General features: G+C 48.7%; 1 protein-coding gene across 3 annotated transcripts in view; it reads right to left on the bottom strand.

The window, feature by feature from the left end:
* Positions 1–16,186, bottom strand: part of GALNT17 (polypeptide N-acetylgalactosaminyltransferase 17) — a 443,347-nt gene that overhangs the window by 88,792 nt on the left and 338,369 nt on the right. For all 3 annotated transcript variants that reach the window (XM_073792034.1, XM_033839681.2, XM_073792035.1), the window contains one exon: positions 6,156–6,273. In XM_073792034.1, the coding sequence (XP_073648135.1) occupies positions 6,156–6,273 (118 nt within the window). The remainder of the gene's footprint in view (positions 1–6,155; positions 6,274–16,186) is intronic.

Genomic DNA, 16,186 nt, shown 5'->3' with positions numbered 1-16,186 from the left:
ATTTCTCTATGCGACCTGTTGCCTCTGGCAACTTCAAATATGATCTAGGTACCAAAGACGCTCAAGTCTATCTCAAGCTTTGTCCTCCACCCTTAGCTTCATCTCCACACAACCAACTGCCTACTGGATGAACTGGGCAGTGTCAGGAACTTCAGACTGACCACATCTCAAACAGAAAGCATCATCTTCTGCCTTCTCCCAGGCATCCTCCAACGGTGCTTCTCATCTCAGAGAACAGCAGCTCCCAATTGTTCAAGCTAGTGACTTGAGAGTCAGCCTTGACCCCTGCTTCCCTTCATCCCCTCTGTACACTCAATCCTCAGATCCTGTCTATTCTGCCTTCTGAATTTGTCCATTTCTCTCCCGCTGCCCCAACCATAGTCCAGGCTCTCTCACTGCCCCTCCTCTGAGTCCATCCAGCTTTATCATCCATTCTCCACACGGCAGTCATAATGGTCCTCTTATTAAAAAAAAAAAATTCTGATAACCTCGCTCCCCTTAGATGCCTCCAGAGGATCTGGGTTATGGGTAAAACGTGGGACTATGTGTAGAGACACAAACACACACAGATCTATGTCTCTTATATCGCATATGTCTTTTTTTTTCTTTCAAAATGTCCACAGTGGTCCTTAAGAGAAAGCCAAATTCTTGTTTACAAGTCTTGCATAACCTAACGCCACTAGATTGCTGCCACTACATCTAACATATTTCCCTCTCCCTTTACCTGCTCCAGCCACCTGGAACGCCTCGCAGTTCCCAGAATATATTTCCTTCCCAGAATTCCAAACGTTTGCACATGCTTTTCTCTCTGCCTGAAATATCCTTTTTCTTTTTAAGACCAGTCTGTTGAGGCATGATTGACATTAAAAAGCTGTACATATTTAACGTATACGACTTGATGAGTTTGGAGATAAGTATACCCCTGGGAAACCATCACCACAATCTATGCTATAAACATACACATCACTTCCAAACGTTTCCTCCTCCACTCTTTACTTATTATTACTGTGCACCTTAAACTTACACAGTGATGTACGTCAATTATATCTCAATAGATAAACAAACAAACAAACAAACCTGTTTTGAAAAGAACACAACATAAGATCTACCGTCTTAGCAACATTTTAAGTATGCAATGCATTGTTGACTATAAGTACTAGGCTGTGTAACAGATCTCTACAACTTAATCATCTCATACAACCAAAACTGCCTGGAATATTCTTTTACTCTTACACTCCACTTCCACACCTTCTCGGCCTATCTAAAGTCAACATATTTTTGGGAGGCGCTTCCCAACTCCCTAGAGTAGCATATATTCCCCTGTTATCTTCTCCTCTATTCTCCCCTTGTCCTATCTTTTCACACTCATCCCATTGGTAATTACTTATTAAATGAATGGTTTTTCTGCCTGACTATAAACTTCATGGAGATAGGGAGCGTGTCTGTCTACTGTGGTCTCCCTAGCAAAAGCGTCTGCTAGAGCAGAGAAGGCTCCCCGTTACATCCAGAAGCATTCACCTGAACTGTTGGCCACCTGAAATAGATGCATCCAGATTAAAGACCAGTCGGTGAAATCCCAAAGCCTATTCTATCTACACGAGACCAGGGACTTTCGCTCTGAATTTTATCACAGGTATACTCTAACCCTGCGCTATGAAGACCTTCCCATAGCCAGAGATGACCAACGCCAATAGGGAAGGAAGAACCAAAGACTCATACAGTCTAAGGATTAGGAAAACGAGACAGAACTGATGGTTTGGTCACCTCCAGGAGTGACCATTATCCAAATCACAACATCCAATAGATAGAGCAGACTTAAGCCCAAGAGTTCCAAATGGAAGACAAAGGGCACAAGAGGCTTCTGGACACTGGGGATTTTGATGTCAAGGGTCTGATAGAGGGCAGGGAGGAGCCTTCATGGTTAAAATGGATGCTGGGTGATGAGTCCCAAAGCCCATGGACAGAGGAGTGGCTGGGGTGGGGATCAGAGCATCAGTCAACAGCACTTGTCAGAGCTGTTTCATGTTTCTACTTGGGCTGAGTTATCCATCTTCATTCTCAGACATCAGTACTCCTGATTCTTGAACTTTCAGAGTCAGACCAGGACTGTATATGCCATCAGCCCCCCTGATTATGAGGCCTTTGGACTCACACTGAATTATACCACCAGCTTGTCAGAGACAAGACCCAAGATCGGGAGCAAAAAAAAAAAGAAAAAAAAAAAGAAAAAAAAAGAACAAGAGATGGGGCAAAGAGTGGGAGAGGGAGATTCCATGTTCATCTGGAGCCCTGGGACTTAGGCCACCCCAGACAGCCCATAATTTCTAAGCCCTTTGAAGGAGGCAGTCCTTCAAATGCTGGTCTCGACAATATTTTCAACAACAATGTACACACACAGGAATTCTGCCTTTTATTCAGTTCTTGAGATTCATGGTGAGCTAAGACCTTTTCTGGTAGCTTGAGGATCTGACAGCATCTTTCTATCGCCTTCCTTTCAGATTAGCTGCCAGACGGGATTCCGTAGTGGTGTATGTCACGCTCTTATATGAGAGCTCAGAATAAGACAGTGCCTCTTCTTCCCAAAGCAGACGGATATATTGGAGAAACCTGAAGCCATCTGATTTTATACCACTTAAAAGTAATCTATCTGGTCTTTTCTCCTCGGAGAATTTTTTTTCCTCTTACCATTTACACATGTTACCATAACATGCCTCGTTAATGGTTTCTGATTAATGTTACTCAGAACAAGATGAAACCTTTCAATTTCTGATCTCATTTATTTTCTCAGCCCTGGAAAGCTTTTTTTTCCCCTCCACTGTATCGACTGTTTTGGTCACAGGCAAGCTTGCCTTTCATACAAACAATAGCCCTAGAGTAAACCCTACTGTTTTTATTTCCCTGAACCACAGTGAGACTTTCTATTCTTCCTGTTCTTTAACTACTGAGGATGGAATTAAAAAGTAATGAAAAATGTTAGAGAATAGTTAGATCACAGATGGACCTATTTCTTAGTCAAAGAAATTACAAAGATGTGGTCTCATATTAAAATTTCCCCACTTAACTAAAGCATAGAATTTTGTGTCATTTCTTACAGGTTATTATAGGTTAATTTATATAATGTATGTGTGTACACTTTATATAATTATATATGTGTATGTATGTGTACACATATTACATAAGCTCTGAGTTTTTTCAAGCAGCAGGGATGGCTTTCTTAATAATGTATTTTTCAAGGTGGGCCTTGAAGCATGTGGACTCTCACCCGGGCTCGTTTCTGAGAATAGATACGTGTTTGCCAGGAAGCCGGCTATGGTCGGGTGTAGATCAGGGGCTCTGAAATTTGGGTGTGTAACAGAATCATCTGGAAGGCTTATTAAAACACAGGTTGCTGGACACCACCCCAGAGTGTTAGTAAGTGTAGGATGGGGCCCGAGAACCTGCATTTGTAACAAGGGCCAGGTGACGTGGATGCGCTGGTCAGGGACCACACCTTAAGAACACAGACTACTGTGTAAATGGTGGCTACGTGGACCCTGGACCCAGGCCTTGGCCCTTAGGGTACCAACAGCAGTCAATTCCTGCTTTGAGAATCAGCAGAAAACCAAAGCTTCTGTGGAGAGTCAGCTCGTAGGTCATGGGATGACACGGTCTATGGGAAGTAAGAGGCATAAACATTCCCAAATGTCCAGCGTGGATGCCGGACGTGCCCGGGATAAGAGGCAAGTGATTGCATGAGGGTGGGATCCGAGCCCCATCCATCGGATGCTTACATAAAGACGCGTGGAGAACAGCCAGACACGGAGCTACCCCAGAGAAGACAAGTCAGAGAGCAGGCTCTGGGCCCCATGGCTCCAGCCTGTCACATGGAGATGCAGAGCGGACCTCACGGGCCCTCAGCTCATGGCACAGGGGCTGTGCTCTACTAGGCTGTGCTGCTGCAGGGCCAAGACTCACAAGCCCCTCCCCTCCTGCAGGGATCGGGTAGCCACGAAGGACTGTCACTGTCATCAACATGGAGCCTGGCAGAGCCTGGCACAGCCTGGCACCCAGACCTTTGCTTTGCAAGCGTGGGGAGACCAACATCCTAGCAAGTCTTAGCAGTGGGTTCCGCGGTCGCCACCTCTGTTCTCCCCAGAGCGCAGCCTGCCCTGCAATAAAATCTGGGGGCCCTCCTGTCCCCCTCCACCTGTGCCCCTGCCTCCGTAGGGACAGTGCTCCCTCATCCTGTTCTCCCCTCTGTTGGTGACGTCTGACCCTCCACTGGGTTCCTTCTCACAGCATATAGAGAAATTCAAATCTCCCTTAATAAAAGTATTAAATTATTAAAATTAATAAATTACAAAATTATTATAATTTTAATAATTGTATGCATATTATATACAAATATACATAAAATTTTATAAACTATCATAAAATTTATAAAAAATTTAAGAAGTTTAACCATCTCAGTGCAGGGCTGCCTTCAGCTCCTTCCTTTCACAAATAAGTACCTGGACAAGTTATCACCTCCCATTTCACCACCGGGCTTGTCTCCATGATGTCGCTGCTTCTGCGCATGTTGGGTCCTAATAGGCATTCAGTCATCAGTCTAACAGATACCTACTGAGCCGTGTGTTAAGCATGGTTCTACATGCTTGGGATGCAAAGGTGAGCCCCACAGAGATCTGCGCCCCATAAAGCTTGCAGTCTAGCTAGTAAAGGTAGAGAAATACAATACGCATAATAAATAAGTCAGTTCCCTGGCGTGCTAGAAGCGGATGAGAGCTAGGGAAAAGAGCAGCGTGAGAAGGGATGAGGAGATGGGAGCAGGGCAGAGACTGAAGTTACAGGCCAAGTTCAACATGCTGGGCCCCAATTCTTTCCTTCAATTCAATTTCAGATGGGTAAATGCCAAGTATATTTGCTACGGTAACATATTCATGGGCTTTTTAATTGCTCGGCTTTCAAAGAAATCTTATGCAAATTCCACTTAGGAAAGAACCCAGCCTGGAACCAAAAACACAGCAAGAGTCTGCAGTCTCCAAAAGGGAGTGATTTTAGGATCCAGGGAAGGTCTCCACCATCCTCTTTGCTTCTGCAGCCTGGACGTTCATTACATCATGAGGACATGAAGCCTTCCATTCCACGAAGGGGGCTCAAGTGTAGAGGAGGGGGCAGTGCAGTGTCTTAAAGGTCCTGAGCAGTTAGGGATAACGAGTGAAATCTGACACAGAGAGCAGGCTTTGACTGGAGTACTTGCACTAGGTACTGGGTACTTGCCTGGCTAGAACAAGAAGGAGATTCCAGCAGCGGAAGGAGGAAGAAATTCAATAAACTTAAACCTTACAGTTGTGTCCTGAGTCGTTTCCAACAAGCCTACTTCCCAGGGGCTCAGGAATGCACAAGCTCAGGACAGGGAGCAGTGGGGACACAGAGACCCCAGCTGGGCATCATCCCCCAGGACCCCCCTCTTTGCGGTATGGAGGAGGACGTACCAGTTAAGCGGTTACCAGGTGTCCCCCATCCACACCCCTCATTCGGGTTCATTCACTAAAGTGAAGAGGTTGGAATGCATCAATTTGTCCAACTTTTTTGTTTACGGTGAACTTCATCTTCCAAACAGAATCTTAAGCAATACCCAGCGTCTGAGATATCCAGCAGTGAAGCGGATCTGAATGGGGGGCCAGCAAGAGGCCCATTCTGTGTCTTCTTCCTCTCCCCACTCCCATTATCCTCCGTAGAAGCATTTCTGAGAAATGGGAGAGTCCCACAGAACATGGTCCTTCTCTCCTCTGGCATCTTATGATTCTATGATGTACATGAATTGTCAAACTATGTAGCATGTAAATTCTAATTTAAGGAGATGATTTAATTTTAAGAAAAATTTAAGGAGAGAGTGAAACTGGATGGGAGTGGGGACCAAATTCTCTAGCTAATGTCCAGATTGGGTCGCCCAGGCATGAACAAATTGTTCAACCTTTCGAGGGGCGAAGGCCAGGTCTCCCCCAGTCTGAGGAGGGGTGACAACCCTGCTGGAACATCTTTAGGAACAGAAGTGGGGTGAAGGATTCTGTCATTCACCAGCTAAAGAAGCTTCAAATACACAGCAAAAATGACCAGGCAGTTCTACTCACAAACACAAACAGACTAAGAGGAAAGGATGCCATGACACAAACCTTGATTCCAAGTTCGATATTTTCTCCTCCATACACATCCATCCCAGGGTCCAGAAGACCAATTTCACCAAAGAACTTCCTGTTGACCACAAACGAGCAGCCAATCATGGCTGGCGTTCTGCGGGAGGGAGAAAGAGGCAACAGTCATGTGATACGTACACGCGAATATTACTCAGTCCCGAGAAAAGGAAATCCTGACATTTGCAACAACACAGATGGACCTTGAGGGCGTTATGCTGAGTGGAACAAGTCAGAGAAAGACAAATACTGTAGAACTCTCTTATATGTGGAATCTAAAAAAGTCAAATCATAGAAACAACGAGTAGATTGGTGGTTACCAAAGGCTGGGGGGGTGGAGGAATTGGGGAGATGTTGGTCAAAGGGTCTAAAGTTGCAGTTAGAAGATAAACAAGTTCTGGGGATCTAATGCACAGCACTGTGATTATTGTTGAGAATACTGGACTTGGGGTTTCCCTGGTGGCGCAGTGGTTGGGAGTCCACCTCCCCACGCAGGGGACACAGGTTTGACCCCTGGTCCCGGAGGATCGCACATGCCACGGAGCGGCTGGGCCTGTGCGCCACAACTGCTGGGGCTGCGTTCTGGAGCCCGCGAGCCACAGCTACTGAAGCCCGTGCGCCTGGAGCCCGTGCAACGGGAGAGGCCACCGCCGTGAGAGACCTGCGCACTGTAATGAAGAGAAGCCCCCGCTCGTCTCAACTAGAGAAAGCCTGTGCGCAGCAACGAAGACCCAATGCAGCCAAAAATAAATAAATTAATAAATAAATTTATTAAAAAAAGTAAAAAGAATACTGGACTTCCCTGGTGGTCCAGTGGGTAAGCCTCCGCACTCCCAATGCAGGGGGCCTGGGTTTGCGGAACTAGATCCCACATACATGCCACAACTAAGAGCCTTCATGCCGCAACTAAAAGATCCTCTGTGCCACAACTATGACCCCATGCAGCCTAAATAAATAAAATATTAAAAAAAAAATACAGTATTTATATACTTCAAAGTTGCCAAGAGAGTAGATCTTAAATATTCTCATCACAAAAAGAAACGATAATTATGTGACCTGTTAGGGGCGTTAGCTAATGCTACGGTGGTTATCTTATTGCAATACAGAGATCAAGTCAACATGCTGTATACTTTAAACTTACACAGTGTTATGTGTCAATTGTATCTCACTTGAAGGAGGGGGAGGAGAAGAAGCCGCCTCTAAGGCATTTTACTGGTGCCGTAGGGGGTAAAGAAACACACGACATACTTCCTGCGTTCAAGCAACTAAGTTATTATTATTACTATGATTATCGCAGCCATTTATCGAGTCATTACTACAACTCAAGCATAAAGGCAAAGCACATTTCACACACTCTCTCACTTAAAAACATCCATGGTCGTGTGAAGGAGGTAGGACCTCTCCAGCCGAAGCCCGCGGAGAGCTCGCGACCTGGCATGAATCATAGAGTAGAGGTCAGGACCCAGCCAACTGCAAAGCCCTTCATTTTAGCCTTTCTGTTTCACTGCACTCTTCAGAAATGGCTTCGTGAAGGAGCCGGCAAACGCCCAGACTGCCAAACGCCAGAAATGCTGTTCAGATGCTCTCCCGGGCGAAACAGACGTCTCATGCGGGAGGCCCCGTGAAACTCCACTGGGGCCGCCGGGAAGCTCTCCGGTGGGAGGCTCCTGAGCTGCACTGTAGACCTCAACGTTCGATCCTCGTCGGCTCCTCCAGATCCCGAGCTTGACTTTGACCTTAACGTCCAGATTTTTGACCCCTCTCGGTGCCCACGTGGTGCGGCAGCAGTGGGACTCACTGGAAAGGTGAGTGTTCAGAGTTGAACGGACCTAGTTTGACGAACACGGGTGCTGCCGTGGGAAAGGGTACTTGTGTGAAGTTAATGGACCCTCCTGGATCCCAGTTAAGTCTCTGTGGAGTATCGCTGTGAAAAGATACGCAATGAGCTCAGTGCAGAGAGCAGGGGCTCAATAAACAAGGCTCCTCTGCCCTCCGCGTTTCTCCAGGAAGCTCACACCAATCCCACCTATGGACACAGGACACTGCCCTCTACTGGGGCAGCTGTACCAGTTACGCCAGGACGGCAACCACTTCACCGTCAGTCATTTCCTGCAGCCTTTGGTCCCTCTGAGAGAAGCAGCTGACCCCTTGCTTGCAAAAGCACTATGTGAACCCAACTCTTATCTCAGTTAACTGAACCAGGAGTTAGCACAGATCCCAAACGGGGTCAATCAGATTATGTTTTTCCCGAAACTTGGGATGGAGACAGTGCTGGGAGCTAGAACTAGATGGTCTCATCCATCTGTAGGGCTCAGGCTGCCATCTGGGGGCAGCTCCGGTGGTCCCTGTACAAGGATGGCTGAGCAGAGGGAGGCAGATGCACTGTGGAGGTGTGAGACCACGGGATCGGGGGCGGCCTGGTGTCTTCGGCTGCCCATCTGCTGACAGGCCTGGCTCCGCTCTCTGCCCCTGGGTCATGTGCGAGCCCCCTGGGTCTTTGCGATCTGTCCTCCTTTTATTTATTTATTTATTTATTTACTTTAAATTTTATTTATTTTTGGCTGCGTTGGGTCTTCATTGCTGCGTGCGGGCTTTCTCTAGTTGTGGCGAGCAGGGGCTACCCTTCGTTGGGGTGCGCGGGCTTCTCATTGAGGTGGTTTCTCTTGTTGCAGAGCATGGGCTCCAGGCACACGGGCTTCAGTAGTTGTGGCACAGCAGGCTCAGTAGTTGTGGCTCACGGGCTCCAGAGCGCAGGCTCAGTAGTTGTGGCACCTGGGCCCAGTTGCTCCGGGGCATGTGGGACCCTCCTGGACCAGGCCTCGAACCCGTGTCCCCTGCATTGGTAGGCAGATTCCCAACCACTGTGCCACCAGGGAAGCCCGATCTGTCCTCCTTGACTTAACCCGTGAGTATTAGACAGGTTTCTGTTCTTATGATACGTGCCGTCTCCCCCACCCTCTCCTTATGATCCGGGGGAGGGTGGTTGTTTTATCACACAGCCAGAAGAGGCAAACTTCAGGGAAGATTCACTCTGGGAGAGTTATAAGCCGGGGTCACTCGAGTGATGGAGAAATGCCAGTGACGTGTGTGCTTGGAGACGGGACATGTGGTCCTGGGAGGGCGGGAGTCTGCAGAGAAGGGGGAACGGGAGCCAGTGCTGGTGTCACCTCAGTTTTCTAGAGAGCCATTGCTGAGCACATCAAGAAATTCTGAGAAGTCAGAACAGTCTCTCCAACCCCTAAACTCAAGGTCTGAAAATTCCCAATGCTAACACGCATGCGTAATTAAGATCCTGCTCTAAGACGCTGTGCTTTCTAACCCCTCGAGGGCAAGCAGGGCAGTCAGAATCACAGGGCACAGCAGTCAACAAACACTCTCGAAGGGGTGGCTCTGGGCACAGCCCCACAGCTGAAAAGCATGTTTCTCTGAGATTGGTTCAGGATCCACCTACACCAGAATCACCCGGAGGGCTCCTCAGAAAATGCAGATTCCTGGGTGCAGCCCAGACCACAGAACCAGACTTACAGAGACGGGACTTAGCAATTTGTGTTTGTACCAGCAGAAGCAGCCTGTAGAGCCATCTCCCTCTTGAACTGCCAGGTCTCCAAGAGCAGAGAAGTTATCCCCCTAAGTTCTCGTTGTATTCCCAGGAGTGAGTGCCTTGCTGACACAGAGCTAGATACTATTGAATGAATGAATGAGTGTAACAGATCTGGTGACCGCCCCTGGTGGGGAAGGGCCCCGTGATGCCCCAGGGACAAACTAGCTGACCTGAACCAGAAGCCAAGGGCAGCAGGACAGTGTGCGGTCGCTAGGGGAGGGAGGGAGGGATGAACAAAGAAGGAGGGAAGGAGAGGGAGAGAAGGAGGGAAGGATTCAAAGCACAGGACTTTCACTGTCAAGGACACAGGCCGCTTCTTCCTTCCCGATACCTCTCAGATCGCCCTTTAGGAAACATCTTTCGCCATCACGCAGCCTGATCTCTTCATGTAACTGGCTTTATCCGGATGGCATCGTTTGGTTGCGGTGGCGAGGAGAGATGGATTCACAGTATGAGTCACCCTGGGTCCTCTACCTGCTGCTCACAGCTGTATTCAGCGTATTCCAGCAGGTCCCACAGCAGAAGCCCTAGGATTCCCCACGACAGGACGGTGAGGTCCCCTAGTGCCTCCTCATTGAAGGTAGGCCACAGCAGCCACCCAGCTGTCACGAGGCCCCACAAAGAGGTCACAGACAAGCAGGCTGCTGTCTGCCTCCTGGCGGGCTGTCAGAACCCAAAGATCAAGGGCAGGAGGCTGGTCCTCACGCAACGAAGATGTGGAATGAGCATGTGATCATTACTGCTGTTGGTGGCATGTGGAAAGGTCCCCTAAAGGCCACGGTCAAACACCTGCCACCGTGTCAAGAGGGTGCCTGGGTGCTGGTACCCATCTTGGCACTCTAATGAGGCCAAGCTTGACAGGGATGGTGCAGAGGAGGGGCTGGAAGCAGCCTGGGAGACCAGCCCCGAGAAGACGGCTTCCCTGCTAAGTCAAGAACCCAGTCTTGCAAACAGCAGGGCTCCGAGGCTGCCCCACTGTGCTGGGAGCGGGGCAAGGTTCAAGCAGGTGACTGATGTATCCCTGGTCGATGTGGAGACTAAATAATTAAAAGGCATATGCTCACCCCTGGCTGGGCCAGCGAGGGTTGCTGGTGAGCTCAGTGGATGACTGCTCTGAATTCTGGACTGATGATGGACAGCTGTCCTCACTGCTCGGGAGAAGCAGGTCTCCAACAGAAAGCCTCCACCTGGCCCTATCTGGGACCCACGGCACTGGTGGCGTGGTTAGCCAGACCCGTCCTTACAGGCAGAACCAAGAGCCCACCGGGGCCCCACTTCCCCTACAAGGTTTCATCCTCACCTGCCCATCAAACCACAGCTGATGGTACTTCGGGGTCACGAGCTCCTGGAGCGTGAGCCTACAGCCTCGTTCTTCAAACTCCACTGCGATTACCACCATCAGCACAAACATTTCAGTTCGAAATCATTCAAAAAGGATAATCATATTAAGGGATCTGCCAAAGTCTAATAGCTCCATTACGGAGGAGAAGAACGGAAATTAAAAATAATCGCTTTTATTGTTGCTGTTCCAGAGAATGTAGGCAACATACACGACGGTTCCAGCTGAGAGAGAGGGGAACGGGAGGGAGAGACAGGGGAGGACAGGGCGGCAGGCCCAGGAATTTCCACCCGGATATGCAGAGCTTTGTCAATGTCACTGCTTCCTCTCCTCGTTGGTGACAAAGGGCCCACCTGTGTTCTAGATGTGTCCACCCTCAAAACCCTTCACTGGCTCCCTACTCTCTCCTGAGTTAAATAAAGTTCTTCCTTAGCATGCCTGCCCATGGCTTGACCACACTGGGCAATTCATTGTTCGGGAAACGTGTCCCAACTTATGCCTGGACGTCCTTCTTCAGAAATGTCCTCCACAGGACCACCTCCGTCTGCCCAAATCCTACCCACCTCTCAAAACATATTTATCTTTTCTGTTGCAAAAAACAAAGATATATGTCTTACAGAAAATATACCTTGACAAAAATAAGAAAACAATAAACTCATCTGTGCTCTCTGGCCATAAGCTCTCAACTCTGTCATCCAGCCGCTATCGTTCCAGTTCACCTCCTCAAGTTCACCGGATCCACCCCACTGGGACCTGCAGCCCACTGGCGCTGCCACCTTGACAGTGGAACCCCTTCTCTTGTGTTTTTCCCACCCGCCAAGCTCAAAGCCATGGTTGCTTATTGTAAGAGCGCCCCGGCTTCCCCATTCCCACTTTGCTTTGTTGGCAGAACCCTGATGCTGATAAGTGCAACTCTGATTTGGCTTTAAATTCAGGGCTGTGTGTGTCCAGTGGGTCCTCAGTGCTGTCCTACAATCCTGCTCCGGGGCCCGAGTCACTCCAGCCTGACTCTCCTAGGAGACTCTGCCCCAGCTTCTCCTTCCTCCGCAAACCTCCCACACGACTTCCTCCCTCTCAAGCAGCCACGTTCCTTCCCACTTCCCTAAGAAAGCAGCAAACAAAAGCGAATGTCCCCACCTCCCTCGTCCACCCACTTAGTGGGCCCCGTCACCCTCCTGCCTCCCTTTTGCTGTAATTGAACTGTCCATGCTCTTAGCTGAGGCCAACCTCTCCACCCATCCTCTCTTGCTGCTCGAGGACCTCACTTCAGCCATCCCCCCTCCCCTGAATACCCCTGTATTAAATATCTATTCACCTGTATTAAAATCTATTCTTATTTTCTGTATTCTTGGTGCTTTGACACTCGGGGCCTTGTTGACTGGGGAGAGACTGCCCCTCCCAGGACTCGCCAATTCTTAGAGATAGCAAGAAACCAGCTGGAGAGGATGCCTCTCCTATGCAAACTAACCAGCCCAGAGCCCACACTCCCAGTCACCTCCTCTACCTGGTCTTTACACTCCAGGAAGCAACAGCCCTCTACCCTGATCATCCCAGGGCCAGGAACCAGATAACTGGAGACAGCCCCCTACACCCCAAAATGTTCCAACTAGCCGATCCTAAGCCAGATCAGCTGCTTACGCTGCCTCGCCCATTTCTTCTGGAAGAAACCACAGTAAAGACTTGGGCCCTTGCCTTCTCCTCACTTCTTCTCCTCCTAACTGCCCCAGGTGCTTCCCCGGATGGCCCTGTGTGGCATGGCAGGCCTCCTTCTCTTGGAAACTGTGGGTAACAAACTATCTTTTTAATGGCAATATTCTGTTGTCCTCACCATATCTGAATTTAAAAACCCTGAGTACGTGTTAGAACAACACTGTACATTATCATCTTCCGTCCTGGGTGGGCTCATTCCTAGCAGCTCACAGTCGACAATTCCCCTCTTGACCCACTTCCCTTACAGCTGCCTCTCCTCATTTTTTGCTCCCCCTTACAGCAAAGCCCCTTTAAAGAGCTGTGTAGTGGCTTCCCTGGTGGCGCAGTGGTTAAGAATCCGCCTGCCGATGCAGGGGACACGGGTTTGAGCCCTGGTTCGGGAAGATCCCCCATGCCGCGGAGCAACTAAGCCCGTGTGCCACAACTACTGAGCCTGTGCTCTAGAGCCCGTGAGCCACAACTACTGAGCCCACGAGCCACAACTACTGAAGCCTGCGCACCTAGAGCCCATGCTCCGCAACAAGAGAAGCCACGGCAATGAGAAGCCCGCGCACCGCAACGAAGAGTAGCCCCTGCTCTCCGCAACTAGAGAAAGCCTGCACACAGCAACGAAGACCCAATGCAGCCAAAAATAAATGAATGAATGAATTAAATTAAAGAGCTGTGAACACCTGATGTCTCCAATTTTCTCTGCAGTTCTCTCCTAAGCCACTCAACCAGGCTCTCACCCTCACCGCTCCACGGCAAGTGCATTTGTCAAGGTCAGAGACAACTCATCCTAAATCCAATGGCCAATTCTCAGTCCTCGTCACGTGTGCCCTCCTAGCTGCATCTGATACAGCAGACCATTCCCTTTCCCTGGAAGCAGGCTCTCCGTGCCCGGCTGTCTTCCTGGACGCGCCCCTTTCAATCTTCCTTCTTGACTCTGCCTTTGCTTTCTGATGTTCAGGGTAGAAGGACTCCAGGGCAGAGCCCTTGGATCTCTTTTCTTCTCCATCTGCATTCATTCCTTGGTGATCATGTTTGCTTTCTTGGCTTTCAGTAGCATTTATATGCCAATAGTTTCCAAATTCACACTCCAGTCTGAATCTTTCCTCTGAACTGCAGACCGGTACATCCAATGGCTCATTATGTCTAAGGGATCCCTCAGACACAGTTGGAAAGGAATCGTTAACCTTCCTTCCACTCAAACCCATCCCACCTATCTTTTCTATCTTAGGTAATGTCAACTCCATTCTTCCAAATGTTGGGGTGAAAACCTTGGTGTTGGCTTTGGGGCCAACCGGTCAGAAATTCTTATGGCTCTACCTTCAAAATACGTCTGGGATCTGAGAACCTCTCACCATCTTCACTGCCACCATGTAATCTGAACCATCATCATCATATTGCCTGGATTACCACCATGGCTCCCAACTGGCTTTCACCCCGCTCTCTTGCAGCCAACTCTCAATGATCTATTGAAACACAAGTCAGATCAGGCTATGCGTCTGCTGGAAACCCTCCCATGATTCCCCATTTCCTTCAGAGTAAAAGTCAGGGTCTCACAACAGCCTCCAAGGCTCCATCTGGACAGTCTGTGTTTCTGAGTTTCTTCTTGCCCTCTCTGCTCCAGCTACATTCCTAGGTATACGCTCAAAAATAACTGAAAAGAGGTATTCCAACAACAACTTGTACATGCATGTTCACAGTAGCATCTTTCACAGTAGCCAAAAGGCTGAGCCCAAATGTCCAGCAATGGATACATGGATAAACAAAATGTATATGGTCCACCTGTACAATGGATTACAGTTCTGAGACATGCTGTAACATGGTGAACCTTGAAAACATCATGTTAGGTAACAGAAGAAAGAAGGTCACATATTATAGGATTCCCTTTACGTGAAACGTCTAGAACAGGGAAATCCATAGAGATAGAAAGCAGATTGGTGGTTGCCAGGGGCAGTGGGGAGGGGACAGTAGGGAGTGACTGTTTAATGGGTACAAGGTTCCCATCTGGATGAAAATATTCTGGAAGTAAATAGTGGTAATGGTTGCAAAATATTATGAATGTACTAAATGCCACTGAGTTATACACGTAAAATGGTGAATTGTATATGTATTTTACCACAATAAAAAAATGTGGAACTGGTGATAATAATTCTTAAGCTTCCTTTGATTGTCACATTACATTATAAACGGGAACCCAAATTTTCCAGGTGCCGGTAAACAGAGGGCAGGAGACTGCAGGGGTGGTTCTGCCTCCATCCTTACCTTCTATTCATGGAGACTATTTTCTAACACTCTGGAGATACCATCCCAAGATGCTTCCAGTTTTAGCCCAAACACCACATTTTCACAATCTGGGATAAATGGCGCAAACACCAAGGTGCTCACTCTAGGATGGGTGGGGACACACGGCCCCAGGGCTCAGGGAAAGCATATTAATCTAAACGTCCTGCTGGGTGGTGTCCAACCTTCTGTGACAGTCTCCTCATCAGTAAACCGGGCATGAGACTCTGCCCTGGACACCTAATAGGACTGTGGTTAGAATCTGATGAGGTGATGAAAACACATGGTCTCCGTGCAGGACCATGTACTCAACACGTGTGAGGTGTTATCAAGAACTTTAAAGAAAAGCAGAGGGATGAAGGACTGACGGGGAGGGGAACAGAGGGAAGAAGCTGGTGAGGGAGTATCCCGGCAAATGGTGTCACTCCAGGAAATATTTTGGGTCTAGAACGAGACAGGCAGCGAAGGAAGCCTGAGTTCTAGGAGGAAAGAGAAATAAGGAAGTCTAGTACACAACATGGTATAAAGGTGTGAAGTCTGAGGTCGGTATCAGGGGTGGGTGTATGAAAACACCCCAGGGAACAGAGTGGGGCAGTCACAGTGGCCCAAGAGAAATGCCTGTCTAACTCGCAGTGACGGGTGAAGGACGCTTAGCCCCGCAGATGGCCCAGCCCGTCCAGAGGTCACCTCCTCTCAGCCCTGAGGTCAGGGTCAGTCTGTGCCTCTGCCTGTGGGGTCAAGGAGAAAATGTGTGAGATCCCAGCTCCTTGCTGCTCTGGGCACTTGTTCAACTCAATGCCTTATCCGCACGGCACAGAAGGGCTCTGAGTTGGGGTCAAGTGTGGCTGCTAATTTGTGCCCTTGTTCATCTGGTCAACAAGCATCACCAGGCAATGGAGGATGCCTTTGTTAGACTATGTAGCAAGCACTTGAGGAGATAAAAACACACTAAGAGATCGTCCTAGTGGGGAAGTAAAGCAAGCACTAGTTCTTGGTGTTCCTCAGTAAAAACGGTTTCTGGTTGAAGCTATGGAGTTATAGCTATGTATCTATATGTCTGCATCTATATGCGTCAGCAAGGCTGTTGGAGTGGAA

This window comes from Tursiops truncatus, chromosome 15, assembly GCF_011762595.2.
Source record: "Tursiops truncatus isolate mTurTru1 chromosome 15, mTurTru1.mat.Y, whole genome shotgun sequence".
NCBI classification, from domain to species: domain Eukaryota; kingdom Metazoa; phylum Chordata; class Mammalia; order Artiodactyla; family Delphinidae; genus Tursiops; species Tursiops truncatus.
The sequence above is the reverse complement of the archived record's forward strand: the minus strand, read 5'-3'. Positions and strand labels throughout refer to the sequence as shown.